The 23290-nt window shown below is 39.3% G+C and overlaps 1 protein-coding gene across 19 annotated transcripts in view; it reads left to right on the top strand.

The window, feature by feature from the left end:
• The window catches only part of EYA1 (EYA transcriptional coactivator and phosphatase 1), a 224575-nt gene that overhangs the window by 179493 nt on the left and 21792 nt on the right, over positions 1-23290 (top strand). For all 19 annotated transcript variants that reach the window (XM_080380766.1, XM_080380771.1, XM_080380773.1 and 16 more), the window contains one exon: positions 5699-5788. In XM_080380766.1, the coding sequence (XP_080236892.1) occupies positions 5699-5788 (90 nt within the window). The remainder of the gene's footprint in view (positions 1-5698; positions 5789-23290) is intronic.

Consider the following 23290-nt stretch of genomic DNA (forward strand, 5'->3'; position numbering starts at 1 on the left):
AAAATAATATTTTAGTTCTGAGTGATCGGCAGTGGACTGTGCTCTGGGTTGAGAAGGCAAGAGAAGGAATACTTTCAGACACAGAGAGATTAGTTTAAAATTTCTTACCTTAACTTTTTTTAATCTATGTATTGACTGATGTTTTTGAAAGTCTGCTTATGAGTCAAATCTTTCTATTATGCACAGTCTATAAATCATAACTGAACTGATGAATATGTGTACAGACTGTGGGTTTTCTTGGTAATTCTCAGAGGAGAGATGCGGTCTTAGGTGAATAAGAACAGTTTATGAATGGAATGCCCTTGTGAGATCAAACTTTGTTTTTCCAGGATTGAAAGCTAATGTCTCAGCTTGTACTAAAATCTATTATGCCATTTCACGTTAAGTTCATGTGAGCTATAACTAAAATGTGAGGGGTTTTTTGGTCACCTTAAAATTGTCTACGTATAAGAAACATCCAGATATCACTGTGTCTTCTTGTAAAGCTTATATTTGTCACTAATACCCTACACCCAGCTGAGCGATGGGCAAAGCTACTACTGATTCAGACCATGCCTGCGTCAGGTTCTGAATTTCTCCTTACAGCTTTTTGCATTATGAAAGGCTAAAACAGTTCTGCTTTGCAACCTTTCTTGCTTCTTCAGATGCAGTGTATTCTCAGAAGTGTTTGCTGTAATAGCTGGTTACTTGTTTGAGGAATAGAGTGAGTTTTTTTCATTATGTGTCAGAAAAGCAAGTTAATTCAGCAGCCTTGGTTTCCTAGGTGTTATTAATTTATATTTAGGTAGTAAAAAGATGCTGGAACTTCAAACATTTTAATAATTAATTACTGTATAGATACATATAGACAACAGCTTTATAGAATATTAAACATTTAGCAAAAGTTACTTTGCATTTCTCAGGCCAAAACCAGCTTTTTGCATGGCACCCCAAAATCATTAAATCTCTGACAGTTCAGTTCAGAATGAGTAGAACAGATCCCAGTGCTCAGAAAAAAACTCGGTGCCAACAGAGTCTCTCCACTTGCTTTTGGGCAGCAGAGTAGTGCTGGGAAAACCTAATTAGTCATTGCCATAGAAATACTTGTGCAAGCATATTTTTTCCATTTGTTACTAGTTCCCTATAGTGGGTCCATTAATTAGGGCCTGAACATAAACACCTTTCTTGCTGCATGCTTGAGGTGGAGGAAGTGACTAGTGTTCAGCTGCAAAGAGATATAAATATGTACGCTGCAAGGAGGTGGGTGACTCCTCATTGCAGCTCCATCACTGTTGGCACTGTTTACTTTAAATGTAGCTTTTGCCTGGCTGGCTCTGGTTGCACAGCATGTGGCAGAATACTTCTGCATTGCTAAATGACAACCAACCATAGATGTTAAGAGGGGTGATGGCATTAGTGCTTACACTGTGGATAAATATTAGATCTTTTTGGTGAGGGGTAACAACGTGCATGTCCTTGGTTCTCAGATGCAGTCATGAGAGTGTGCTGTTCTTGCTTTGCTTTTGTAAAGTTTCATTCATACCGCAATTTCTCTTGGCTTATTGACAGCTTCAGACCGCAGTTAGCAATTTCCATAGAAATTAGAGGAAGATAGCATCAGATATTCAAAGCAAACATGCTAAAACATAGCATCTGTCATACAAGAATTGTAGGGTTTATTTGCAGCAATATGAGGTGCATGGTTTTTTAGAGAGTGTTCCCTAATGATTTCTGTCCTTTAAAATCACAGATCCAGATCATAAATCAATTTGTAAAAAAAAAAAAAAAAAAAAAAAAGATGTTCTTTTCACCTGTATTCTGCTTTTTGAGTGATCTGATGTCACATTCTCATATGTTTCTACACTGTGGTGAGGGCTAGAAATGCCTTTTTATAAAATTAAATTTAAGCTGCTCACATAATCATTAAAATACAAAAGTTGGATCTTCAAACAAACAAAAATATCCTAATTAAATAATAGAGGATTTGGCAACTTGGCATTCAGCTCTTTTCATAACACCTGAGTGAGTTTCATGGTGAGTGGCTATGAATGATGAGCAGCCCTGCTGCTGAAGGGATTGTTTTTCTTGTCCTTGTTATCTACCTCTTTCCTCATAACTTCTTGCTTGTGCCGCCCTTTTCTGTTTATTCTTACTTTTTCATCTGTTTTTATCACCTGCTCTCCTTTTGCTGCTGTTGTGCTCTGCTTGCTCCTTGCTTTTGTCCTTCGTCTTTGTTGGAACAAAATGTAACTTATTTTTTTCAGCTTGCACAGTCATTGTATAAACTGCTACATTTTTATTTAAGGGTGATTTGAATTTTGTGAATTTCATGGTAATGTATGAAACTGGTATTGGAATATGATTTGTTCTTCCAGAAGAGAAGAAAAAGAAACAAAACAAACCAAAACATTTCCATTTGCTTTTTGTCATGGTTAAACCACGACACTTTCAGAATTTTTTGAACAGGTACAGAGATACCTATTCATCAAATATAGTTATCGGTGACCTTAATTGACATTAGGGGTTCTAACACATCAAAACTTATGTCTTCAGCCAGATGTCAACTGATTAAGTTTTGGGATTTGGAAAAAGTTGAAGCCCTTTAGCATCTTGGAGCAGGTGGAAATACGCCTCAGTATTGGCACTAGAATACCGTAGTCTTTACGTACATTTCCATTCTCCATCAAAGCATTTATATTCAGAGTCTTTAAGGGAATTTTCCTTTAAATTATAAGCTATTTTAGTGTGGTTTAATATATTTTAGAGATTGAGAAAAACAAAGCCTGGTTTCACTTAACCCTTCATTTGTGACCTGTAAGCTTAAGTGGAAAATAAGCCTTGTACCCAAAGTGAACTTTCCTGTTTTTCAGCTTCTTGTTTCTCCACAAAACAAAGAAATCAAGTGGGTAGAATTTAGAAATGACATACAGACAATGTTTTGGCTCCAGTACCAGTATTCAAAATAAGAGGCCTGCTTAAGCAATTTGACATTGGTATTTCTTTTCTTTAGCTAAACTGTACCTCCCTCAGAGATTTGTACCTGGTTTTGACCATACCTGAAAAGACACACCGAGTGAACCTGCAAATCCCAATCAACAAGAAGAGATTGTTAGCTTTCCTCCTCATTGTGTGACACCTCACAATAATTAGTTAGCAATTAGTGGCTTAAAATTGCAAAAGAAGGTTCGGTATGGGATTTTTTTTTTTTTAAACCCATTCTAGCCTTGTCTTTTTTAAAGTTTTCATCCCCCAGTGTAATGTCTGACATCAGATTTTAATCTACTGCGGTGCTTTAAACCAAGGCTGTTGTGCTTTTCCCTAGAGCAGTTGCAAGTTTGTGACTATGACTACACAGATATTTAAAACCCTAACACAGATAAGGCTTTTGCTTCTGTTAAATACGTGGGTATCCAGAGCTGCAGCTTAACACAGTTTTTATGCTAAGTGGAATTTTCTATAGAATAAGATTGTGTTTAATCATGGAATTAAGTGGGTTTTTTTCAAAAGCAACCTGTTTTGTTTCTTCTCTTAGCTTTTGTGCTATTTAATCTGACATTTTCAGTAGGTGCCAATGATTTTCCTATTTGTTTTTCTCCTGATTAAATTAACCTAATATATGGCATTATTTTAGTATGTACTTTAGAGAAATCCCCATTCTGTTTGTCTACCACTTAAAAATACCTTGGTGTGAAATGGTTCACAGAAAGCCTTACACAAATCCATTTTTTCTGACTCAGAAGTGTGATAAAAAGGTTAATAAAAATGTTTGATTTGAGTCATGTGTACACTGAAACTTAAATTATGTATTCACAGCCATTTGTTTAAAATTAACCATATGGGTTCATCACTGATACCATGCTCTGTCTAATTCTGGTGTTCAAAATGATGTTCCTATTCATGGATGGAAGCTCAAAATTAAATTAGTTCTATACTGTTACGTTAGCAGTTGATAATCAAGATGTAGGTAGTGATACTAATTTGCATCTTAGACCCTTAGGCCATCAGATTCCTTTTAATAACTAGAGTAGAGGTTTCTGTGGGGTGACTTCTGTTAGTGTTCAGGCACAACAGAGATCCTTGTCTGGTTTTAAAAAAAAAAGCTGATGAGCTATGAAGGATGGTGAGGTGGTAGGTGGGCACAAAGATAAGCAGGAATGTCTCAAAGGGAAAAGCAGCCTCAGGCCTAGCTAAAATGAAAATACCACCTGCTTTCCACCTCACATGCCTACAAAAGTAAAATAAAGGAAGATGTAGGTCTACAAATAGAGCGATATTAAAACAGAGAGACAGAATACTTTTATTCATATTTTAAAGTCTTTCCATTTGAATTAAGAAGCCAAATATTCTTTTTTTTTTTTTTTTTTTTTTTTTTTTTCCTGGTGGTGCCAGTTTAAATAGAAGGCTTATTTTTAAGGGCAAAGTTCATCAAAATACTATGATTTTATTTATACTAGGAAACTTATTTACTCTTAATGTATGTGAGCTCAAGAATAGATGTTTTGTTTGTTTTATGTAGCTTTGTTTCTAAATGCTTCTTTCCAAAATTCTTTTTCTGGTTAGTTTTACTTGGGGTTTTGGCATTTCCAGAAGGTGAACAGGCTGCCAAATCACCATTCTTTTCCAACTGTTTGCTACTGACACATTTTGCCTTTTAACCAGTAGTTACAGAAAAATGTCTGAAAGTTCAGAGATCATGTTGAAACATCTATTAATTTGATTGAAAGGTGGAAAAAGAAACTAGGGACTGCATCTCTTGGTTTTTAACTTTGAGTTGTCATCAGGTTTAGAATATTAACTTATTTTAAATAAAACATGGGTTGTCACTTCTGCAGTTCTATTTCAAATATAATTCCTAACAAACTAACATTGTTAATAGAGGGTGTCATGAGATAATATAACATGTTCTTTCAAACTCATGCTTCTGTGCGCTTGGATATACTTGGCATTATACATGAGAAACTCTATATCAAATGTATATGTTAGGCTTTCTTTTCGATTTTTCAGACTGAAAGTATATAATAGGCAAAAAAAAAATTCAAAACAAGACAAACATCTGTAATGGATTTGGTAACCACAATGCTGAACATGCTTTTTGAGTTTATTAGCTCAGTTAGGAATAAGTTGTTATGGTAATTTCTGTAGAGAAGTTAAAGTGTGTTATGCATTAATAACAAACAATAGATTTGTTCACTCTGCATGGGTGGGCCAAACTGAAAGCGTAATTAAAGCATGGTTTTGTGGAGAATCAAGGAGTGGTTTTAAATATAATTGCCATTTGCAAATAAAGCATTAACGGTGATTTGCTTTAAAGTCACTAGATATTCCTATACTTGTGACAAGTGAGAGTTTATTTTGGGTAACAATAGCATTATCATGCTCCTGGTTGATCATAAAACTTGTAAACAGTTGTAAAATCTGGAGAAGTTTTAGGTGAAATGGATTTGTCCTTTCTGCACAGAGGGCAGAGACCCCATGCCAGGGGTGCGCGAGGATGACCACGGAGGTCCGACTGCAGAATCATGGTATCAGTTCAGTTAAAGTCATATTTTTGAGTGTTACTGGTAAGTGTTATAGTACAGGATTAGAGAGTTACTGAAGTTAAACTGAAGAAACAGATGTTGCATATAATGCATCAAATAATCTCCCTTGAAAAGCAGTTCCTCCAGTTTGTATGTTGGGCATGGTATTGATGGTGTACTTGCTTAATTTCTTCTTTAAGGATCCACCTACTTCTGTGTCTCTTGGACTGCGAATGGAGGAGATGATTTTCAATTTGGCAGACACGCATCTATTCTTTAATGATTTAGAAGTAAGTGTTGATTCTTTTAAAACACCTAGAGTTAATTTAATATTTGTCTCTTTTTATTTGTTGTTAGATGGTTTGACCATTATTTTTGGTTTCACAGTTTCAATGTGGAAACATTTAGGAAATATCTGTATAATTTAGTCATTAGGGTATATAATCATATCTACACTAAATGTCTGCACTGGCATTCAAAAGTTGCAATAGTTTAAATGGTCAAGTTTTGTCCTCATAGGTCTTAGTATTTATGACCACAGTAAACAAGTTTTAGAAGTGGATACACCAAAAGTGTCTATAAACATTAGAATTCAATAGCCTGCACAGGCCATTAATTATTAAACTTCAGCTTCTATAAACAGTTAATGACTGGGTACAGATTTCTCGCTTACATCCCACTGTGGGCAAGTATTACCTTTACCCCGAGGGAAATCATTAATGTTGTATACGCTGTCCATCTCAGTGGCCTGTTACTGGGGGTCCTCTGCCTTCCCCAGCGGCAGGTACGATTTGTTACGTGCTAGGGTTTCTCTGCCACACATGCCTCTTCCCTGCGGCGTGCGGCAAGGAGCTGGTGTCAGCATGCCAAGGGCTTTTTTCAGCTTACGTAGGCTATGGTTTGGCGACGCTTGTGAGATAGTTCTAAAACTATCCGAACTGCTGAAAGAGACTGTCACCATAATGCCTAGCTGTTTCATCTTAAAAGGAAAAAAAGCAATTTCTGATCATATTTTAATAACACGAAAACATGAAAACAGTCAGATTTCTTTCCCATCATAGTGAAGACAGCTGTTTATTTAAAATCCAACTGTTAAGCAAGCTTGTGGTGGGGCTGCCAACACACATTAATCATCAAGTTTTTGTTTTGCTAAATTTTAGAATAGTGTGTTATTCCAGACAGGCAAAAGAATCTAAAAGATTCAAATGCATCTTTTGCTGATCAAAGTTAATTGGCAGCAATTGGCCTTTAAATATTTCCTGATGTTTCCCTTTTCAAAATCAAGCAAAATACACCTTATTTAATAGATGAGCCAAAATAATTTGAAAAATGCCAGTGTGTGATAGACCTCAAATGTGGTTTGTCTAACATCTGTCCTATATTTTGATTTCTTTTCATCTAAAAAGAAACCACTCACAGATGATTTGGCATCTAAAATATAATGAAATTATTTAATGTGCTTTATTTTTTATTCCATTCCTTAGTCGAGTATTTATTTTTTATACTTACAATAAAATAGATTAATTCTTTAAATTTTAAAGTAGCATTTTCTTCCATTAAGGTAGCTATATGTGAACATATGGTTGGTTTGGATATAAGAAGCACCATTAGGGGGTTGCATGTATAGGACTGATTTTTCAAATTTGTAGAAAAGTATAACAATGCTAGTTATTGTCCAAAACTGTTTCTGATATTTGCTTATATTTCATTTCATCAGAGCAGAAAGAGAAAGTACTACTGTATCTTACCAGCATATTCAATAAAGTTCAGTGTGCTTTCATTTGCTGTGCATAACCAGTAACGTAGCTACTTGTTCATACATGATTGTCAGCATCACTGACTTTAATGGAAGTTAATCAGCTGCATCGTGGGGATAGTAGGTTATCTTCTGCTAATTGGCACATTACAGCCTTAACAGTACAGCACAGCAGTTTATTCACTGAAGAACTTTGAAGCCGTGTATGAAAAAAATACTGCTCCAGGGAGGAGCTCCAGCAGAGTAGCTCACTGAATGAGCTTGGTTCTTTGCATTTGCTCCTTAACAAGCCAGTTTATCTTGTGTCTGCAAACTCAAGTATGATAGTCTGCGTCTATACCCTAGTCTGTGTTCTTCATACACAAAGGCACTTAGGAGTGAGCAGTTGTGTTCATGTCGTTGTACATGAGCTCTAATTCCTTGTTTCTGATGAATGCGAACTCTGATCTGAGAGATCATGCCCTGTCCAAGGGAGTGAAGAGCATGTTCAGTGTGCAGCGGAGTGGGTTTGTGCTTGCGGATTGCCCTGGAGAAGTCTTCGGAGAAGTGCACAGGGAGGGGGCATAAGAGAGCCTGTACTTTGTGAGAAGCAGCACCTAAGGACCAGACCTGGCCACAAATTGAGACTTTCAGTTCACCAGGAAGGTCAGATTTTTTGAAACATGTTGCAGACTCATGGAGTTTTTGAAGGAACGTGTCCTTCTGGAGCCGCAGTTTGCTTTCTTGTGAGTGTTGCCATTATTAGCGGGGCCTGCCTGGTTCCCAAGGTCTGCGACCTCAGGGCAGATTCCTCACATCCATCTCAGAAATTCAAAGTCCTTCCTTGGTAGTTTGGAACTTCAGGCTACTCTACAGCTTGACAGGCTTCTGTGAAAACTGTGGGCAATTTGGCTTGGCTGTGCCTCAGGCTTAAAACATCTGTTCTTGCTGATGAAGGACTGAGTCTGGAAAATCTAGTGGGGACCTTTTTAGCCTTAAGCTTTCCAATTCGTGTGCCCAAGCATCTGAGCCATTAGGAATCACAAAGTTTGTAGGCAGCATTGCCAGTGAGCATCCTTGCCCAGAAATAGTGTGAAGACAGGCAAAGCTGGATTTGGAACATGTGATCCACAGTATAGACATGTCTTTGGGTCTAGGCATAATTCAAAGTGGGAATCTGAAAGCTGATGCTCTCCGGCTCACCCAGGCTCAGAGGGAACCCTTCCTGACACACAGAGAGGCTGGGTTTATGGGCAGGCAATCATCTGTCATAACTTTGGCCTATGGTGCACATTTTTTCAGATACCACAAGTTAATGTTTTTTAATAAAAATCTTTTCATCCGATGCATTCCAGACAGCTCTAATCAGAACAGCTCTCTTGTTATCCAAGTTAGAGGGAGAGTATTCTGTCTTCTTGTAAACTGCCGAAGACCGAATGCAAAGGGCAGAGTGGCAGCAGTGATCTCTGCAGCACTGCTTGATTTGTGTATGACTTAACTGGCTTTTCAAAGCTCAACCTAGAGATTTATTTAATATTACCAAATTCTAAACTTCAGCAGTCATTTTTCATTCTCTATAAAGTGAATGAATGCCAACGCATATCAATTGCAAACTAGTTTAGCCATCCTAATTTAGTAGAGGATACAGCCAGGTAAATTCATTACCTGATTTCCTGCATGTTGTTCTTTATGTTGTTTTTGTTGTAGTAGTAGTAGTAATGATAATAATATATATAACAGTATTTCTAATGGGCATTTTTCAAACTCAGTTACAAAATTCTGTCAGATCTCACCATTTAGCTCTGAAGTCAGTGTTCTGTTTATGAACAGGTGAGCTGCCTTTAGATTTAAAATTAGTTACTGCACCTTCAGTTTGTACTGGTTCTTAGTTTATTGCTTTAAAAAAAAGAGATGGCTTATTTCCTTTGCTTTGCACAGATTTATTTGGAGTAATTAAGTCCAAATTGATATAATAGCAAATAATTTCAAATCTTGAAGGAACATTCCCTAAACAGCATGTTAAAGGGGTATGACAAGTTTTTTAACATATTGAAAGGAAAATATTAATGCTTACCAATGTATAATTTGATCTAAGTACCATAATAAACAATGTTTTCTTGCATAATAGTAATTTCATAATGAAATTATAGAAGTATATTAGGCTGAACAGTAGAAAATAGTGCAGTGTTCTCAAAGTTTAGATTCCAAAGTCTACATTTGGTGTTCAAAATAGGCAGTTTAAGGTTTCAGTATTTAGGTTTTCAGCTGGGGAGCCCCCATGGGAGCACGGAGACCCGCTAGGGGCCAGCAGCCCCCCTGAGAGCAGCTGACGAGGCGTGGGCAGGGCCAGGAGTAATGGCAGCCGCCCCCTGCTCCCACAGTGGGCAGCCCTGGGCAGTGCCAGTGGCTGGCAGCGGCAGGGGCCTGGCCTGGCAGCTGGTGCAGGGAGGGTGCCTCTCCAAAGGAGGGATGTTCCACTGGTTGAGTGACGAGAGTTGGAGTCCGTATAACCCAGCAACCAGGCACCGTTCTGTGACCACCTGCACAGGTGAAGGACACTCATCCTACCCGGCCCTCGCAGCAGAACGGTGGGCACTCGTCCGAGAGCCACGGCTGCAGCTCCGGCTGGGGGCTCTGCACTGGCTACCCCGGTGGTGGCCAACACCTCCAGCCAGGCGGAGCCGCAGTGCAGGCCTCAGGCTGCAGGACGTGCCGACCTTTCTCCTGGGGGCGCAGGGACAGGCAGCAGAACAGCCTGCAAGAGGTGTGCCCCAGTGGCGGGGCTCCGCAGCAGGTGGCTGAGGCAGTGAGAGGGCTGCGTAATGTCAGGAGGGCTGAGGAGTTAGACAGTGGTTCCAGGTCTGCGGGGGATCCATGGCCCACAGCCAAACAGCCAAAACCTCCCCCACCAGCACACAGGGAAGGGAGACGGGCCGTAATGCAGAAGAATGGAAGCCTGCAATGGCAAGGACCTGCAGGAGGAAGAGACTTCCCCTGAAGCCTGAGGTGCCCTTGCAGAACTGCTTCACTGCTCTGCAGACGGCAGAGGAAAGCTGTCACACCAGGAGAGACGCTGGAGCTGAGTAAGGCAGCCTGATCTGCTCCCTGTGTAACAACCAGCACAACTAAGAGAAGACAATGGGTGACAGTAGGTGACTCTCTTCCGAGAGGTACAGAGGCATCCGTTTGCTGACCTGATACACTCTCTGGAGAGGTGTGCTGCTTAGTGGCGGCTTATGTCAGGGATGTCACCGAGAGACTACCAGGCCTCCTACAGTCCACTGACTATTTGCTGCTGCTCTTTCGCGTGGGCACCAGTGATACAGCCAGGAGGCATCTGAGGATTATCAGGAAGGATTACAGAGCCCTGGCAGTGGCCGTAGGGGACTCTGGAGTGCAGGTTGTATCTGGCAGTCCACATATGGTTACAGGACTGGTGCCACAGCCAGGCGTTCGGCTAATTAGACCATGGGACTTGCTTTGAGAAACCTGGTCTCCTAGGGGCTGAAGGGGTCCATCTGTCAGAGAAGGGGAAGAGCATCTTTTGTCATAGGCCTGCCAAGCTGATGAAGAGAGCTTTAAACTGAAGTTGCTGGGGGAGAGGAACCTCAATCCATACCACTCCTACCAGTTTGATGCCAGTGCCAGCAATAAATACCCAGAGCCTGGAGAGGGATTGCAGGTCAGCAGGAGAGCACCTGAACAGCGGCACAAAGGAATTCCAGGTACTCCAGCCAGTAAGTCAGCTTCACTGAGGGCCCAATGTAAATGTCTCTACACAAACACATGTAGCATGGGGAATAAACAAGAGGAGTTAGAGGTATGCACATAGCTGCAGGGCTATGATCTTATTGGCATTGTGGAGACCGGTGGAATTACTCCTATGCATGGAGTGTTGGAATGGAAGGATATAGGTTCTTCAGGAAGGACACACAGTGGAGATGAGGAGGGGGTGTCACCCTTTATGTCAGTGACCAGCTGGAGTGCGTGGAGCTCCACCTGGGCATGGATGAGGAGTTGACTGAGACCTTATGGTCAGGATTAAAGGGAGGGTAGGGACAGGTGACATTACAGTGTCAGTCTGCTACAGGCTGCCCAACCAGAAGGACCAAGCAGATGAGGCCCTCTATAAACAGATAGGAGCAGCCTCATGTTCATAAGCCCTGGTCTTCATGGGGGACTTCAGTTACCCTGATATCTTTTGGAGGGACAACACAGCAGGGCATAAGCAATCCAAGGGGTTCCTGGAATATGTTGATAACTTCCTTCTCCAAGTGATAGAGAAGCCAACAAGGATAGGTGCTATGCTGGACATTGTTCTCACCAATAAGGAGGGGCACTAAGGACAAATTGTGCCTGACAAATTTGGTGGCCTTTTATGATGGGTTACAACATTGGTGGACAAGGGAAGAGCACCTGAGGTCATCTACCTGGACTTGTGCAAAGTATTTGGCACTGTCCCACACGACAACCTTTTCTCTAAATTGGAGAGACCTGGATTTGACAGAGGGACCACTCAGTGGATAAGGAGTTGGCTAGATGGTCACAGCCAAAGAGTTGCGCTCAACAGCTCAATGTCCAGGTGGAGACAAGTGACAAGTGGTGCTCCTATGGGGTTGGTATTGGGACCTGCACTGTTTAACATCTTTGTTGGCAAGATGGGCAGTGGGACTGAGTGCACCCTCAGCAAGTTTGCCAATGACACTGAGCTCTGTGGTACTGTTGATAGCACTGTAGGGAAGGGATGCTATCCAGAGGGACCTTGACAGACTTATTATAACTAGGTATTTTAAAGAAATAATTGCTGGTAGTGAATGATTATGAACAGCTTATTTTAAAAAGTTGGTTCAGTGCTTTGCAAACTCTATTCTGAAATGGTGCCGTCTCATTAGATCTGTTCCTTTAGATATATTTACTGAAGCTGAAAATGTCACTTATGAAGTCTTTTTTTTTTTTGATCTTACCTAACACTTTTTTATGAATAAGATACTTTTTTTTTTGTCTGTGTTGAATTCTATTGAAGTAATTAAAATAAAATTAATTTGTAGGTTCATTTCATGATTGCTTCTTTTAGGCTTTTTATCTCTGGTCATGCGAGGGTTTTAGTGTGGGCTTTTGTGGGAAGGTTCAGTATAAGGTTATATATTATGATACTATAAAAAATATTTTTTACACCTCGAAGAAATGCAATAATGCATAAGGGCACAGTAATGATGATTAGCATTCATTTCTCTGAATGCACACTTATGGCTTCACAATTCACTTCTGTTTGTGGACCTCTACATGCAAAGTGATGATATGTGTATGGAAGTAATTTATAATGAATGGCAGTATGGTGTGTGTTTTTCAGCTACATTAGTCAATGTATTTCTCTTAACGATGAAAGATGAGGGAATGCTATCAGGTACTACTGTAAAACAGTAACTTTGGTTCTTTGGGAAAAAAGAAGGAATAATAGTTAGTTATGTTCTAACAATTAGGAGTGCTGACTTTGATTAATTTCTCCTCAGATTCTTACTTAGAATTTACCTGGATGTATATTAATGTATTCCTGATGAAAATTCAGAGCATAGTCTCTTCTGTGTGTCAAAAAGAGCTGCCTAACTGCTTTATAATTGCAAGTATGTTGTTACATCAGATTAATGAACCTTTAAGGCATTGCATTAGCATATTACTATGCATGGACCCCTCTGGAAAGCTGCCTGTGTTAGAGTTACATGTGATTTCCATAAGATGCAGCTCTGTAACCAGGGCTGCTGGAGCGGCAGCCCGCGCAGGCAGGGGGGTCGCAACACTCACTTCCCACCCCCAGCTACCAGGCAACACCTTTGCTCCTCTGTCCCAGCTGCCTGCTGCCAGCAGGGTTGGCTGGTCCTCCCATGCCAAGGAATGGCACAAGAGCAGCTGTCTGTGTTGCTGTAACTCTCCTGCCTTTTCACTCTGTTAAATAAAGTTAGGTTAATACAGAAACATTTTACAAATCCTGCCTTTACATAGATGGGAACATAACCGCCTCTCATGAAGCATCGAGATACTGACTTACAGAGATGCATCTTTTCACAGTTTAAAGAAAAGACTAAGCAGCATTTACATCCTTGCACTCTCACGCTCTGTGTTTGCCCTGTAAACCTCCTCCCTCCACCTATATGGCAATAAATCATTCCAGGACTCCTGTAAGTCTCTAACTGCTAGCTTGGATTTACTCAGATCTAGAAGTCGATAAGGAGAAATTAACTGCCAGGTATTTTTAAGGAAATCTGCTTTTTGTGGATAGTTTCCTGCTCGTTGTTTGGGTGTGCCTGCTCTCCTTGTTTGTAGCCCCCAGTCGTTGGACTATCAGTTATTTATCAACACTACCTCTCACTTGTGTTCCTTTGCAAGCTCAAAACTGTGTGGAGGGCACCTTTCTACTTGAAATGTGACTGGGATATCTGACACCCAGTAGTATGCAGAGCCTTTCTGTTCTCTAAGAAATGTAAATGACCTTTAAGGCCCACATTGCAATGCAGACCCTAGTGGCACTGAAGCAGGTAGGGATACCTTCTGTGCTAACACCAGGCACTAAAGGGATTTCTCCAAGAACAGGTGCTCCAGGGAGATTGTAGTAAGAGCTCAGGCCTAAGAAAGGGAACAACTAAAACCCAGCACAGCAACCATGAAGCCTGTTCATGGAGTAAAACTCCAGTGTTAGTTCCTCTTTGGCCTTTGCCTTCAATTCTTACAGGTGAAACTAGGCTGCCTCCCCGCTGCTGGAAGCAAATGCACCATATAAATCACTTCTGGGCCTCCAGGAGACCTTTTTTCATGACAGGGACATATATTCTTCTTTCCATCAGCTTGAAAATTTTCTCCTTTGTAGGTATCAGTAGCACCACAGGAGACTAAGTGACTTTCCTCCCAGGTCCTTCAGTGACCATGCATACAGCTATGTCCCCAGCGTACCACACAGCGCTCTGTAGGAATGCCTTTGAAGCAATACAGCCATATGTTCTGTTTCTTTAATCTGAAGGAGAAAGGGAAACTACTTCCCCTCAGATCTTGCAAGGTACTTTAATGTGCCACAGACTCAGGCTGGTAACTTTTAGACCAGTAGCACTCTGAAGCATGGTTTGGGATTGTGGTGCATTATCATAATACAAATCATTGAATAATAACATTCAGCAGACTTACTGTGTGCAGGTTACCACACATCTCAAAGAACCATGACCATTGTAGGGTAAAATGCTCGTCTTTCTTAAAGCATTTTAGCACATCTGGTCCTAGAGTCAAGTAATCTAACAAGTGAAGTGCTTGGATGCAATCCAGCCCTTAAGTGTGGGCTTTGAGCAAGCTCCAGAGCAAGCTGGGAGAGCAGGTTGGCCACTATTAGCAGTGTGGAAGTCCATAATTTATTCTCTCACACGGTGTGGAAATTTCGTGGAGCCAGCTTTGGGGAAGCGTAACAGATACGATGTTGCCTAGATTTAAACTTTACTGGATGGAGGACGGAGGTCCACAGTCAGTGATGGGCATTGGGGGAGCTGCGGAAACAGCCAGGCAGACCAAGGAAGTGTTGTGAAAGCATGATCAACTGAGAGAAAAGCTTGCTCAATTTCTCTGCATAGAAAAAATCAGATCAAGATTGCTTTGTGTCTGAAGCCATGTTCCAAGCTCCGAACACTTACAGGGTAAGCCTTTGCTGACATTATGTACTAATCACTTGTCTTGTGCAGCACGTATTTTGCATACATATTTGTGTAGATGAAGTGGTATGAGGTCAGTTTTGTGGTTGACACTGCTTTGTAATTCCTGATCACTGTGCCTTAGTTTTCTCTTCTAGAGATAAGGATGGTGATGGTGATAAGGATGGCATCTACAGATACAAGGATAATAATTCTGTCATAAAGTACTCCAGAGGGAAAAGAAACAGCTGAGTCTGGTGATAGTAGTAGTTGTTATTGTGTAGAGTTGTAGTTGGCTTTCAAAGAATGCTTCAGCCTGGTCTCTTTAATGTCTTAGTCCTCAGTAATATTCTGGCACAAATACTGTCTCTGCTGACACAATTAGAAAATGCATGTATTCAAGCAACTTTAAAAAAAAAAGGACAAAAACCCATTGCAAACAGTCACGCAAGAAAACTTTCTAGTTTTCCATTGTGTTTGCTAATTTATTTTCTATTGTTCTTTATTTCAAATGATTATTGTAAGTTGTAATTATTCCAGTTCAAGTTATTCATACATTTCAAGTGAAGTCTCATTTTTTGTAACTACAGGTTAAAAAACACCCCAACATTTAGAGCAGAAGGGCATCAGTCATCGCTAATCATGGCAATGTCTCAGGTGTCTGTACTTGTGAGCTAGTAACCACTGTGAACTCCATGTAGTCTGCTGTTTGGTGATGGGGCTTCTGTTTGGGATGCCTAGATTTTGCTCTAGTACAAATGATCTAAAAAGCAGGCAGGCATCCTTTGTGAAGAAATACATTGACATGCAAATCACCCAGTATAGTAAAGAGCATTTCATAGAATCAGAGAATGGTTTGGGTTGGAAGGGACCTTTAAAAATCATCTAGTCCAACTCCCCTGCCATGGGCAGGGACATCTTTCACTAGATCAGGTGGATCAAAGCCACATCCAACCTGACTTTGACCACTTCCAATGATGGGGCATCCACAGATTCTCTGGTCAATCTGTTAAAGTGTCTCACCACACTCATTGTAAAGAATTTCATGTATCAAATCTATCCTCTTTCAGTTTTAAAACCATTGCCTCTTACCCCTTGTCCTGTCTCTGTAGGCCCTTGTAAAAAGTCCATCTCCAGCTTTTTTGTAGGCCCCCTTTATATATTGAACAACCAAGGTAAGGTTACCTCAGAGCCTTTTCTTCAGGCTGGACAACTGCAACTCTTTCAGGCTTTCCCCTTAGGAGAGGTGTTCCAGCCCTCTGATCATTTTTGTGGCCCTCTGGACCTGCTCTAACAGGTCCACATCTTTCTTGTGCTGGGGACCCCAGAGCTGGATGCAGTACTCCAGGTGGGGTCTCACAAGAGCAAAGTAGAGGGGGAGAATCACCTCCCTCAACCTGCTGGCCACACATTTTATGTGGCCCAGAATATGACTGGCTTTCCAGAGTGCAAGCGCATGTTGCTGGCTCATGTCTGATTTTTTTATCCACCAGTATACCCAAGTCCTTGACAAGACTGCTCTTGGTAAGTTCACCACCCTGCCTGTACTGATATGGGTGATTGTCCCAACCCATGTGCAGAACTTTGCACTTGGCTTTATTGGACTTTGTGAGGTTCACATTGGCCCACTCAAGCCTGCCAAGGTCCCTCTGGATGGCATCCCATTTATCAGTTGCATACAGTACTTTTTTCCATATGGTATGGAAAAAAGGTTCATGATAGACAGCAAGCTAACTTGTAGTGGTATTAAATGCATCTCCAAGATGGTACCCTAAAAGGAGTATCTATCAGGTAACAAAACACGTTTTCTTTACATATTCTCCCAAACTGCACAAAGGTGTTCTTTCCAGTGGCAGAATTAAGGTTCTTGTCCTCTTCCCAGGAAATAAAATACCAAATGCTGACATACTTTTCATGGTAACAATTGTACCTGCCCATTACAGCTAGGTTTTGCAGAGCCTGAAATACCAGATTTTAGTATCAGCCAGTACAACAGATAGTGTATTGAAGGGCAGCGGTAAGGTGCCTGCAAGTCATCATCATATCCTTATCAAAGCAGTACATGGACAGAGTCTGTTACTGGAATCACAGGTCTACCCCAGGTACAGCAGCTTTAATTGCAACAGAAACCTTAGTGTTGGGCTGCAGCAGCAGGCTCTTAAGGGTACCGTAAAGATTTCTATATAATGAATGATGGCAAACAGTGCTTTGAAGATTCTCTTATAACCAATAATGAAACAATATAGTAGTTCTAAAAAGTCTCTAAATTGATGAAAATTAGATGCAAAACTCACTGTAAGAAATTTAACAAACTGAGAAACTTGCAGTCTATTTTCATGCTTTTGCTGCCAGTCCATTAGCAGATTTCAAAACACTGGCTTACATTATAGTGCTGATGTATATAAGCACCTTCCCTTAATTAATTTTTTACTTCTGAGGGGTTGCAAAGTCCCTGATACATGTCACGGAGGTCTTCTGCCAGTACAGGTCATGCCCTAAGCACATATGTGATATATTGCTCGATGGTTCAGATGTTAGATCCAAAACTAGGTAATGATGTGATTCATCCTGAAGGCCTCTTAGTTCCAGAATTGTCATTTTGGATTTGAATAGGCTTTTTTTATTATTTAAATTATCCCAGAAGTCTGAAAAAATAGAACAGTGATGCCAAATGAATGAATAAATAGTTGATACTAATGGTAAAAGCAGTTAATGTTGCTATTATGCTATATGCTATTAATTAATGTATTTTTTTCCATTTATTCTTGCATAGAGAGGTTTCTCTTTGGCTTTTGGTATTTCACAGAACTGATGTAAATAAAATGTTTTTTACATTTTCCTTAAATATTATGAATACCACTGAACAAAAGCCTATCTACTACTAGAGATGTCAATACTGGAGTTATGACTCATTCATAGCACGTTCATAATTTTCCTAAGTAGTCCATTATTAGTTTATAACCTAAAAATCAAAAAAGTTTCACAAATTCCAATAACATTCTTGAGCAGCAGATTTTGTGTTTTGGTCTCTGATTAAGTTGACAGATGTGTAAAATCTCATACAGCCAGTCAAGTCCCTGGTGCAGCTGCAAGTGCTGAAGAGTGCATGTTATTCCAGCTAAGATCAACATTAATTTACACTCAAATATCTTTCCCAGGCCACCCTTTCTGTTCACGTAATGCAGTTATTTTGTGCTGATTCCACCACTTTGAGGCAAACCATGTTTTTTTCCTCACTGGACTTTTCCAGTGCAAACCCCAAATGATTAAATGGAGAGACCATCATAGTCACCTTTAAAAAAAAATATCTCTTTGTTGATTTGGGTATCATCTTAAACCACAAATCTCAGATTTGCATTATTCAGGTTGGTGTTTTAAGTGGATTAGTCTCTGCAAATTATGTACTTTTATTTTAGGAAAGCTAGGAGAAACTAAGTGTCATCCTTACATGGCATTTTGCAGGAAGAGAGCACATTAGCCAATTCTCACATAAGTACAAAGATTTGAAACCACAACATCAGCATCTTAGTGATATGTGTGGTAGGTAGTTTATATCAACCTTTTCAGCATAGGTTTAATTTTAGCACGAATTTACAATGTTATTTACAGGTTGTCTGGTATCTTAAGAGCCATCATGCAGTCTCTGCTGGTGTGGTTACATGTGAGTGCTATGATTGTAGTTTAAATTTTAAGAAAATATGCATACGCATGTATTTTAAACAACTGTTTGTGCTGGCTTTTTTGTAGGAATTATATTAAAATGTTGCTACAGAGAGAAAAATTAAGAAGTGTCTTTCATTCATTTTCTTTTAAAAGCACGAAAGGAGTACTTAAAGTTGGTTCCCAAAATGTTTGAGTTTCACGGTCTCAGGAGATTTCTACTGTTTCAGTGTGGTTACAATAAGGCCTCTATCTGAATTTCATCCAGTTCAATGGTCTAATGAAACTGTAAAGAAAGGGGGAGGGGATTATTCCCTTTACTCATTGCAGTATCACTTTTATTTTTCTGCATTTTAAAGCGTGACTGCTATTAATTGCATTTTTAAAATTTGTCTTTAGATATGGTCAAGAAGCTGGGTATTCTATAGTGGACTAAATTGATCTTAATGTGTGCTGTTAAAGCATGAGGACTTAATGAGGATTTTAAAGAATGTAAAGGAAAAGTTTAGCAAAAGAAACAATGAGGTATTGTAGGAATGGAGTATTTGTTTGGGGTTTTTTTCCCAACATCCTTGTCCAGTCGGAACAGGGCAGTCCAGGTACTTTCTAAACATTACCTGCAGTTGGGAGGTGATAGTTCTCACGTGTTCACTGACAGCAGAGTACAGACTGCTGACATGAGTACTGAACTCAGCTGAAATACTGTTGCCACAGGAAAGACCAGCTATATCTAAGCAAAAAGTCCTTTCTGAACTGTGGAAAATCACTTCAATTGGTTGACAGATCTCCTCTTTTTCTTCTGCCTATTTGTGTAACTCACATTGTGAATGTGAGGTATGGATACACAGGGGAGTAACGCCTTCCCTAACGTTGGTAGGCAGGGAGGAGAGCTAATTGTAGCAGCAGTTACAACTCAAGTAAGAGGTTTTCTAAGACTTTCTCAGACTGAAAAGTTTAAAAACACAAGTCAAATATTTCAATTAATTTATTGGAACAAAATGTGTATATTTTTTCTTAAAGGTGTGTTTACAAGCCCAGAAGTCTCATTACAGCCTTGGTCAAATGAATAAAGCATAAATCAAGCCATAATTGCCTACAAATAAGGGTTGATGAACAGAAAAAAAAAAGACGGCAAAAACATACACCGACTTTTTTTTGTTCCATCACTTTAATAAATTCAGACAGAAATTTGAATACGAGCAACCTCTGACTCCCCAACTGTCAAGAGGACTGACTAACAAAAGTAATGTCTCTTTCCTGAATCTAATCTTGACTAGTTTGGTGTTTAGCAAAGCAAATATAATGACTAACAGAAGTGTCTTCCACAAAAATTCTTTAATCAAACAGGGTTTTTTCTAATTGTTGCATTATATTGTAAATTCATGTATCTTTCCTTACCTAGAAAGGCAGGAAAAATAGAGAGGAAAAAAGTTTTGTATGACTGTAAATTTTTAGTTTATAATCTTACCGACACTCAGGCATCTATGCTATTGTATTATTTCATGTATTGGGAAAGAGTCTGTAATTTTAAATACAACATTATCTAGTAGGAAAAAAACCTGAATACTGCTTGATGGATTTTAATTCAGTCTTTTTCTTCTTTTCTTTTTAGTTAAAAGAAGTACTGTGAAAAAATAATTTTAAAAACTTGCCAACAACAAAAATCCTTTTACTAAAGTATTAAATCAGCAGTATGGTGATACAACTTTTATGTATAACCTTCATATGGTCATGCAAAGGGTTAAGTTATGTGATTTGAGGATAAAAGGTTTCCTGAGTTGACTATTATTCCTATGGTCTGCCAACAACTTTGCAATAAATGGAATGATTTTTATGGGAATGTGGTTATTCACAGCAAGACTACAGTTGGTGTCAGTATGAAAAATTCTTCTTTAGTAGATTCTCTCAGCAGGGATAACAGATCTGAAAGAAAGGCAAAAAGTAGTTACAGAGAACTCTGGCTGGTGTTGGTGACAAATTATGTTTACAAAATGATGGGGTAGCCCATTGAAAAAGAAGAAATCAGAACAACACTAAATCAGAGTCTTGCTCTTCTAAATACTGCTGTTCCAAAACAGGTTAGTTGTGATTGTATATGTGGTTTAATAGTTCCCATTTCTCTTGTCCATAAAGCAAGTGAGACGTCTAGGCTTTCAGTTGCAGGGGTGTGAAATAATGCTTCAGAAATCAGTAAAATTACTGCTGTTATACCATTTTCCTTGAGGCAAAATAAACTATTGGTGGGTATGAATTAAAATAATTCAGGAAAAAGAAGTATTTTCTTCTTTGATTAGATTTTAATATTATTCTATAATTATTAATTATAATATTTATAATGTATATTCTTTCTTAGTACCATTTGTCTATTTTTTACTTCTTTATGTTTGTTAAATAATACTATTAGAAGGAAAGTGTGATGGAGAATGCATTAAAATATGAATGAACTTGGTCTTAACAGTTACTGCATTTAGGTTCAGTTTGTGATAAGCTTTCAGAATGCTTAGAAGATTAAACTGTTGATTAAGTCTGCGGTACGGTGGTTAGAGCTGGTATTATCTGCCATTTGAGATGAGGAGTACAGTTTCATAGAATTAAAGATTCTTCCCAAACTGTACAACAACTTTATGTGTTTTAATTATTCAATCATTCATAAAGTTAGTTGTTGGAGGATGGAGCATTTTGTTACAGTTTTGGTTGGGATTTTTTTAAAAAAACAATAGGTAGCAGCTGTTTAAGAGGTAAACATGCCAGCTTTAGGTGCTTCCTGCTCTTTGTTTTCCTCGTGCACAATTACTCCAGTTCTATTTAAAACATTTCATTTGCAAACTTGGTTCAGAGCATTGCAAGACCTCGGTGTACATTATAGTATGGATTTCCTTTGTAGTGCTGGGATCACCACTGATGTATCAGCAAGAAAGAAAATCAAGCTGGCTGTGTCAGTGTGTGTGTGTGAAATATCCAGTCCAGAGCAACAGTGTTGTTGATAGGTAGAGGTTAACCTCTCTGAAGGTAAAGGGGTGGGTTCACAGACCCAAAAGTTACTGACCCAAATGTAAATATTGGCTAAGATAACGCCAAAGGAAATAAATTTCTTAAGAATGTTACCTTTCACATTCTCTCAAACCAGGAAAATAGCATGTGCATTCTTTAATATTCTAAGAAATATTTCTTCACTAGAAATATTTTAAAACCAATCTATGAAAGAGATAGGTTTTGTTTGAAAATAGTTTTCAAAAGTGTGATAAAGATGCAGCTGATAGCAGAATCAGCTCTTCGTGATTGTGAATGTAATCATTCATGTTGGTTATGTAAATATTTATTGCTGGTAATATAATAACTGTGAATAATATAATTGAGAATATCGGTCCAGCTTTTCATGAAGTGATGGGTTTTGCCAGATGACCTTCACTTAGCAATGAACGATGGACAGAAGTCCATGTCCAGACTGCTAGATCTGGTTCTGCTGGTGTGAGAAATAGCTGTTTTCCTTGAGGCACCTGTCTGATTTTGGCAGAGTTAGTCTGATTTGGCTGTGAATGGAAGATGGATCCTGGAAAGTCTTAGCAAACCTTTGGCCCTTTACTTCCTGCTTGGTTAGCTGGATATTGAATAAGAAACAACTGTAGTCACTTATTACAAAAACAGATAGAAAGGACTGTAGAACATATTGAAAATAGATTTCTGGGCCATCAAACTCAAAAAAATAAGCAATTACAGGAAAGGCTGTTGAATAAGACTTATTGCTGCTGAGATACAAGAGATGGTTGCCAGGAGAGGAAAACTTCAGACAGAGCTAGCTGAATTATCACCTTCCCACCCCTAAATACCATAAAGATGGCAGCTGAACTGATATCTGGTCAACCAGAGTACAGTCATCCAGGAACTTATATATTTTTAGATATTTTATTTATAGATATTTTGAATATCTATTAAAAAATGTTTTTTCTCATTTGGCTGAAATAAGAGTTCATCTCTCCTGATGTTCATAATGTCTATATTGGGAAACTCCAGACCAGGTGGTGGCTAGGTATGCTTGAAGAGGAGCCTGTGATTCAACTTTTGATAGTCCACCTTCAGCAACGGAGTCCCTGGGAAGCCAAATGTCATTATTCCAAAAGCTTCAGTAGAGTTGTTTGTTTGTTGATTGGTTGTTGGTTTTTTTTGTACAGCACTGCATTTATTTGTAGATGTAAACCTAATTTTTAAGGTTAAGTCCTATGAAGAGTAGGAGAGTTCATTTTCTAACAAACCTGTTGACAATTGTGGACTGCCTTCCAGCAGGCATCACATCAGTTATCTTAGCACATTCAGAATGAGGCACAAAGCCCATCTATTTGCATTTAGTTTTCCATGATAGCAATCCAGGAACAGCTCAGTTCTGCTGCAAGCAGGAAGGAAAGAAAGAAAAGGAAATACAAATCATGGTAAGGAATTTTCCCTGATAAGTGTATGAGGGAATAAGTAGAAATAGTTTCTCGTCTACGTAATACTACAACCATGGGTGACTTGCAGAAAGCTCGTGAAGTTCTACTTCATGAATGTGAGAATAAATTAGACTACATGTAGCTGTAGGTAAATGAACAGAAATGTGAAACAAAGTCTTCATTCATAGGCGGAACTGTAGCTTTGCTGGTGTGTGCGAAACCCAACTAAAAGCTTCGACCTATCCAAAATGCATGATGCCTGGCTGCTGTGGAATGTGCTGCCGTGGTTCATGAGTGTTAGAGCTACAAAGA

This window comes from Falco punctatus (assembly GCF_963210335.1).
Source record: "Falco punctatus genome assembly, chromosome: 3".
NCBI classification, from domain to species: domain Eukaryota; kingdom Metazoa; phylum Chordata; class Aves; order Falconiformes; family Falconidae; genus Falco; species Falco punctatus.